This window comes from Micropterus salmoides, unplaced genomic scaffold, assembly GCF_014851395.1.
Source record: "Micropterus salmoides isolate LMB-PRFRI ecotype aquatic unplaced genomic scaffold, ASM1485139v1 Ms_hic_scaffold_2749, whole genome shotgun sequence".
NCBI lineage: Eukaryota > Metazoa > Chordata > Actinopteri > Centrarchiformes > Centrarchidae > Micropterus > Micropterus salmoides.
Window position 1 is genome coordinate 7,890 of NW_024041983.1, and position 8,245 is coordinate 16,134.

The 8,245-nt window shown below is 37.7% G+C and overlaps 1 protein-coding gene across 1 annotated transcript; it reads right to left on the reverse strand.

Annotated features, from left to right (window-relative positions):
- Nucleotides 1-229: 229 nt before the first annotated feature.
- On the reverse strand, nucleotides 230-6,840 carry LOC119881853 (interferon-induced very large GTPase 1-like). The gene is given in 7 exon segments (XM_038691953.1): nucleotides 230-3,841; nucleotides 3,844-4,266; nucleotides 4,269-4,847; nucleotides 4,850-5,980; nucleotides 6,112-6,149; nucleotides 6,321-6,423; nucleotides 6,797-6,840. Coding segments are annotated over 4 exon segments (4,629 nt in total). The 5' UTR covers nucleotides 5,841-5,980; nucleotides 6,112-6,149; nucleotides 6,321-6,423; nucleotides 6,797-6,840; the 3' UTR covers nucleotides 230-1,205.
- Between the last annotated feature and the right edge of the window lie 1,405 nt (nucleotides 6,841-8,245).

Sequence of the window (8,245 nt, forward strand, 5' to 3'; positions counted from 1 at the left end):
GAAGAGGCTTAAACTCCAGTGACTGTGTGAAGGGTGTTTTTATTACAGTAAAAGAAAAAATACAAATTTTTTTTTCACAAAGACTACTATATCTGTTAGTAATTATATCAATTTATTATATGTAAGGAGTCAAACTGAGAAAACAACAAAACCAATTCCAATATGGACAAAATACAAATCAAATATAATCATTTAAAATTAGATTAGTGTGAAATTAGTGAATACGCCAAATACTTGAGAAAAATAATGGATCAATTATCAAATCTTAAAAAAATTAGTAAAGTACAGAATAAAAACAAAGTAAAAGAGTAAAATGTTTGTTACATGTAAAATGAGTTGGACAACAGATGCAGTTAAAAGGTTAACAAAACCTCAACTCACAACTCTCTCTTATCATGGGACTCAAGTCCTATTCAAATACAAGTTTCATGCATTTTCATAATCAATAACACTTCATCAATTCATTCTCAGTTCTTTGCTCAAACAGTTTACAAAAAACAGTTGCAGAGATACAATGTACAACTTCTATCAAAACTACAAATCCTGTAATGATGTCTTTTAATGAGACCTGTAATATAAAAATGGTAATTTGTTATTTAGAATGAACTCAATTATTCACATGTCTGATAAAATGTCTTAGCTTAAACTCCTACACCTTTCTTTGATCTTTGATCTCAAAAAAAAGTTTTTTGAGAAGTATAAAACTTAGAACTGTCATGTAAAAAGGTTTTTAAAAAAACTCAAATCATAGCTCGTTACTTTTTTTAGAGGAATAAAAATACGTCTAATATCTGACAACTTAAATAATTTTTCAAGTTTAAATGTTCACATACAAATGTCATGCATCTTCATCATCTTGTAAAATAATAATTAGATCAGAAACCTAAATGACTTTTCCCTAATCTGTCTCTGTTTTTATGATCATCCTTTGAAGGCGAACAAACACATAATTTGTCATTACACATACATTGTGCTCTTCTTTGCCTCAGGACATTTTCAGGATTCCTATTTACTGTTAATGTTATACTACAACTTACTAAACTGTACATAAGACAATAAAACATTGATCAAATGATGAATTTGCACTATCAATCATTTTGGAAAGGCATCATCCTCAATACCGCAATTAAATCAAAAACTCCTAATACAGTTAAAGACACTTTGGGCTTCTGTTATTTGAGTAGAGCTCGGTTGTTTCTGGGTCACTACAGATTGTACATTTCAACCAGACTTTTAATAGCTTCTTCTTTACTGTGTTTTCTCCACTCATTGGGAATTTCTCCTCTGCCCTGGAATTTTAATTTATGGTGGTCTTCCAGTTGCTCCTGAAATCGACACACAAACCATTTCCAGTATGTCAGTTTAGATGCATCAGGAGTAATCTGCCACGTAGCATACTTCTCTCCAGCATTTTGATACCGTTTGTAAGGAAAAGTCTCTTTTGAATCATGCTCGGGGTAGAAACATCCATCACTTGCAACTAAAGTTGTGCAGAAGTCGATGACCAGTTCCACTGTGTTTCTAACGTGCCATCCCCTGATCCCAGAGGGGCGATGAAAAGGGACATTGTGTTTGTCTGGACTGTGATTTTTCATGGTGTTGGTACAAACAGCTGCACAGAATGGACACGTGACCCAGCAGCAGTTACACAGCTGATCGATGAGGATTTGATCAGGTTTCAGTCTGAATTCCTCAATCTTATCCAGTGAGAGGCTGCTCACTTCCTTCATGATGGATATAAGGCCTCTCTCTATCTGTTCTTTCAGAAAGTCAAAGTTGTTTATGTCTTTGAAGTTTTGACAACAAATGGGGTCAAATGTTAACTCATCTTTTAACAAACTGGAAAACTCTTCCACCCACATGTCTGTGTCTCCTCTCTGGATTTTGACTTCCTCTGTTGCAGTAAATAAAGCTTGACTCACACATTTATTGATGTCTTCAACATTTTTCTTGAGTATATTTCGTGCTTTATATCTTTGTTCTGTGAAGATGTATTTCTTTACTTCGTCTTTTATGAAAGTCTCAACTTGCTTCCTTGGGTGTTGGATGTAGGTGATAAAACCATCCAAGTCCTCTTTCTCAGCCAGTGACTTCAACACATGTTTCTCCAAGTTCAACCTGTTCCCACTGAATGCTGGGAAACTGCACTTCATCTCTCCAGCGAGATCAATGGCAGTCTTGTTACAGACAGCCTCGACAGTGGAAACCTTCAGCTTTTCACAGATCAGTCCTCCAAGCACAACAGCAGACGAGCTTCCTCTGCAGAAGCTTCCGAAAATGTTGTAATATTGCATCTTCTTGTTTTCTAAATAAGTGAGGGCATCGTTGTTCATTTTGAATTTCTTATGGGACTGTGAAAGCCAACTCTCTGCTCTGTGAAACACATACAGCAAGAGGTCAACTGTAAACTTCTTCTTCAGAGTATATTTCCTCTTTGATTCAAATTCTGTCACTTTTGTTTGAACATTTTTGGCCATTTCTTGCAAGTAAGTTGGACTGTAGCCTCTTGTAGCGACAGGTTTGCTTTTGATCATGTCTGTGGTCTGCTGTTCGACATCGTCAATGAGGGATCTGATCCGTTCCTGATCTTCATGCTGGAAATGCTCCTTCAAGTAAAGCCCTACTTTTGTAGCTTTTTCTGCAACAAATTTAGTAATTTGGCTGTAAGCATCTTGGTGCTTTGTGAGGGTTACATAATGAATGTAATTGCCAGCCTCTGACATGTTGTTGTACTTGCCACTGCTTTTGGATTCATCTATAAGAGACCACTCAAAACCAAACTCTTGAAGGACAGTAAACTGATCTTCTTTCAAGTTGATGTCCTCAATAGGTTTAATATCTGCAGTTAGCTCAGTGACCCAGCTGCTCCAAACAGAGTTGAACTGCCTTTTAAGTTCCTCTTCATCCTTTGCTTTGTCTTTTAACTGATGAGCGAGCTCTTTGCTCTTTTGTAGCAGCTTGTTCTCAAACTCTGTTTTCTTATCATCTGACTTTTTACAAGCATTCTTCTGCCGGATAACTTCTTCCAGTTTTCGTTTAACTCCTCCCACTTGTTCATCATGAAACTCCTTGATTTTGCTTTCAAATCGTCCTCGCCACTGAACCAACATTTCTTTGTCTCTGTTGTCCTCAAAGTACGTTGTCATTGCTTTTTTGATTTCTCCATATGTTTGGCTCATTTCTTTAAACAGATAATTGAGATCAACCTTGTCAAGTTTTCCATTTTCAATTCTGGTATAAAGCTGGTTCTCAATGGTCAACATGTCGCTCCTCAGGGTCCAGGTCCAGTTCCCATACTGCACCTCAAGTTTCCTGTAAACTGCAATTTCAAGTGTGTTTTTGAAACTGAAAACAAAGTGTTCGTTCATCAGGGCATTCCATAAGTCCTGAATTTTGCCTTTGAACTGTGAGAGAGTAATGCCAGCAGACTGTGAAGCTTTAGAGAGGATGATGCTCTTCAGCTCTTGGACACTCTCACTATAACCTGGATTTGGAGGAGCCATAGGTGGACTTCCCTCCCATAGTTGGGCAAAGTACTTCACATCTTTCTGCACGTCAAATGCAATGACGTCACTGAAGCACTCTGCATCACAAACCTCCTCTTTGGCTGCTAGTTGGGCCATCAGGTCCAGTTTTTCTTGCAGGCGTCTCTTTCCATCCATGTTTTTCTCTGCAGCTGCAATATCTGTAACATTCTGGTGAACAAACACACAACTTGGAGAAAGTTTAACCTTCTTCATCCTCATGAAAGCCTGAACAACAATCTGCAGAACATCTTGCATCTCAGCTGGATTCTCTCCAAAGATGTTGATTAATGTCATGTTTCCCAGACCAACAACAATGTTGCCAGTTCATTGTCATGGTGAAGAGTGGCGTTACCTTCCAACTCAAGAGCACGCAAACCTTCAGTGTCCACCACCAGAACGTAGTCAAACTGAAAGTCTTGCTTGATCTCGTCTGACACTTTGACCAGCTGCATGAAGGCACCTTTGGTGCACCTGCCAGCACTCACTGAAAACTGTAATCCAAACATGGCATTCAGCATGGTGGATTTTCCACTGCTTTGTACGCCTAAAACTGACAAAACAAAAACTTTCTGGTCGCCCAGTTTCTTGATGACTTCATTTAAAACACCGGAGATCCATGTCAAAGGCACATGACCTGCATCACCATCCATCAGCTCCATTGGGTGTCCTGATATCATCAGCTCTGCAGCCAGCTCAGGGTATTTAGACCAGTCAGTCTGTCCCTCCTTTCTTGTTTCTGCAGGGATGCATGAGCTTCATAGATCTGTCCCATTTCTCTAAAGATGTGCTCCAAGCCAAAAGTTGCTGACTGTAGATTTGTTGATATTTGTTCAAGCTCAGTTTGCTTTCTTCTAAGCTGATCAGATTTGTCATGTTTCTTCTTCAAAGCCAAGACCTCAGACCACTTTTCATCATAGCTTTGGAGAATTAAAGAGAGATCGTCTGTGGAGAGCGCATCTATTAAGATCTGAGTCCATTTCAGGAAATACTCTTTGTCTGTTGATGACAAAGATGAGAGGCTTTCAATGAACAACGTCATCAGTTCACTGCAGGAAGCAGCGCATTGATCGTCCCGTATTTGCTTTAATTTATTTTGCTTCACAGCTTTCTCTTTCTCAATGTGTCCTCTGAGGTGATACAGTTCTTTGTTTATTTTGCACCACTCATGCCACAGTCGGCCTTGACAAGGGAGAAATCTATCTTTAATCTTTGAAACATCCATCTCCTGAAGCAAATTCACTATTTTCATTGCAGCAGATTTCCCTTTTTGGCAGCCTTTGTCTTCTTCATCCACTCTGATTCCAGAGACCTCAGCCATGGTTCAAGTTTGAAGGATGCATGTGGTCCAGACAAAATGTTTCCAATGATTCCTTTCAGTTCGTCAGAAACATCTGACTGGCTTCTGTCTTTCAGACCCATTTTGTATTTTCCCTTTTTCAACTGAACTGCACCACCATCGTTATCAGCAATGAGAATAATGAGAGGCTTTGGAGACTTGTAAAGTGCTGAGATAACTTTAGAACTTTTGTCACCTTTTTCCAGAGTTGGTACAAGAACAACAGTGACTGAAGATTTTTCCATCAGTATGTCACGCTGTTTGTCAGTTGACAGAGCATCACCATGAAGATTACAGAAGGCTATGCAGTCAGTGAATGCATCGTTGTGTTTTCCAGCAGGGCAGTACCAGGCTATCTCTGCCACACCATCCATCAGATGGCGAGACTTGGTGCTACCTGGGCAGTTTCTGTGGAAGAAGGTGCTGTGACGGTCGTTGATCAAAGAGTTCATCAGCTGAGATTTAGATAGTGACAGTGAACCCAGGCGGAAAAATGACACCATGGGTGTCTCAGCTTTGCAGATGGGCATACTCTTCATGGTGACAGTGTTTGAATCATCTTTGATTTGAGTTATCTTCCATGTTTTCATTATTTGTCTGAAAGTCCACAGAGGGCATTCAATCTCCATTGTGACTGGGTCAGGAACAAGCAAAGGTAAGGCATACTGACATTGTGATAGCTTTGTGATCATGTTCTGCTTAAGGAAGCTGTCTGAGCAGTGAAATACTGCCATTTGAACATCCACTGGATGCACGTGAGTCTGTTTTGATTGATCTGAGTCTACACTGGTGCTAAAAAGAGCATCTAAGTCATCATCTTCTGTCTCAGTGTCAAACACTGGAACAAGCTTTGACTGGCTCACCTCAGGTCTGTCTTGTCTTACAGGAATGTATCTGGCTCTGTAGTCTAACATCATCAACCTCTGAAGAAAAGTACGAGCTAGATCTTTCTCAGATGTGTCCTGGTCCTGTTTCATAGGTGGGCCGATTTTAAGAAAATCTGCTGGTGTCAACTTCTGTTGATGTTTGTCTTGAAGGTGAAGTCTGCCAAGCAGTGTTTCAGTTTCTCTTTGATGTTCTTTCTTCCTTTGATCTCTTCAGAAATTTTCACTGACTGCTGTGAATAAGCAAACAAATATGTACTGATGTAAAAAAAAAAAAAAAAAAAAAAGTAACATCATATATGTATGTGTATTGTATATGAGACAAAGTAAATACGATCTTCTAAAATAAATAAGGAGCTTTTACCTCGTCCTTGTTTCCACTCATTTCCATATCTAAGATACCTACAATAAAATAACTGCATTGTAAGGAGAACAGAGCAATGTGCTATTAAAACAATATATTTTCTAATATAATATTATTCACTCAGTCATTGTGAATGTTATACATTTAATTACGATAGTTCTGTTATTGACTGTTTTGTTATTATACTGTTCAATTCATTCAAATGTTACCTTTCTCGTTGGCTCTAGATGATACAGACTTGATATCAGATTCTCCTCCAACTGTTCTGCTGTTGTCACTCTTATCTGAGTGTTTAGCATTCACTAGATCGCACTACAAAAACAGGTGATTTTATATTATCTGAGATTAAGAATGTGAAGATAACAACACACAGCAGTACAATGATTCAAAGTACAACAACACCAAAAATAACTAACAACTCATTTCAACTTTGGACTTTTGGCTTTAATGAGGGGACATAGGTAAAAAGAGAGAGAGTATCTGGTGCCCAGGAGAAACTTAATATTTCGTGTGTCAAAGCAGGAGGTTCATGGAGTCAAACTCTGTTCAAGTCTAAATTAAAAATGAAAACAACTCTTCAATTAGCTCAATGTCTGGTTGTGATATACGTAATTAGGAAAAGAGAACTGGTGTTAAATAGAAATGCTTCTGTGTAACAAAGACTACTGAGGTTCAAAGATCTCACCTTTACATCTGATGTAGCTGCAGTCTCCTCCAGCTGGTCTACTGCGGTAACAACAAGCGATAACAAACTTAAAATAAATACTTCCTGGTCAGGTAACTATTTCCGGTTGATAACACTTATTTCAAAATGTGTATATTTACAAAGTCCACAGATCCATAAAATATATATATCCTCTCGATAATACATTGAATTTTAAACTTTTATTTTTAATTACCTTCTTCTTGGTTGCAGGTGGTACAGACTCTCCCCCTGTGTTGTCGTCCTTCTTCTCTGAGTGTTCAACACCACCAGCTTGATTCACTGGATCACACTGAGAAAATAAGTGATTTCATTTAACCTTTAGTTCACCTGGTTGGAGCCTTTGATTTAGAAGGTTTTTAGTAGTTACTGGAAGAAATTAGCAACAAGATAAACATGCATCACTCAATAACACACAGTGATGCACCAATTCAGGGCAAGATTACAAAAATAAAAGCAATGTAAAACTATATGCTCAATATCTTCAGCTGTGAAGATTGGAAAAGTTTATTCAGGTGTGAGACAATTTAGAAAATAAATGCTCTATAATGAAGTTGAAAAAATCTTTACCTTTATTTCTGCTGCATTGTCCTCCAACTCTTCTACTGCAGGAAAACAAAAGAAAAGCAGATTGGAAATGATCAGGGATCACGGAACCACACTGGATTAGTTAACAATCCTATATTCATTATATTTCCTAAATTTCTGTGTTAAATTGCATTTCTTTTGCCAGGGTTGATAGGGAAACAATATCTCAATCATATGACTTTCAGATCAGAAAAACATGTTTTTTTCTGCAGTTGCTTTGGCCCAAACCTTCAATTAAAATTAAAAAACAGTGTGCAAATCACAAATGTATAGGTCTTTTTCACAAAACAGTTTATGCCTCTTTTCTCTAATCTCTTTCAAATGAAATAGTCGATCATTTGACATATTTGGATCAGTTATTTCAGTTATTCAGTTATTTAAATGAAACCAAATAAGGGTCTACATTCTGCTTTTCTGCAAAAAGTTTGGGTATATTTTAAGCCATGCTACTTGTTTAATCTCATAGCCATGTGCTTTATAAGATGATCATATGTTTTTTTATGTCACATCTTTACCTGCAAAGTAACTAGTAACAATACCATGTCAAATAAACATGGTACAGTAGAAAGAATAATATGTCCCTGTGAAATGTAGTGGAGTAGACATGAAGTAGCGTTAAATTTAAATACTGAAGTACAGTACAGGTACCCCAAATTGCCTGAGTAGCACTTGAGTAAACACACTTAGTCACTTTCCACCACTGACTGACTAAAAGACAGGCAATAAGATTTTATGGACGGAGACTACAATTGGCCTTTACTATACCTGCTCTTTTCAAAGCTAAAAAATCAAAACGTTGACTGATTTTATCTAAATCTGCAATACCATATCAGCACCTTTTGA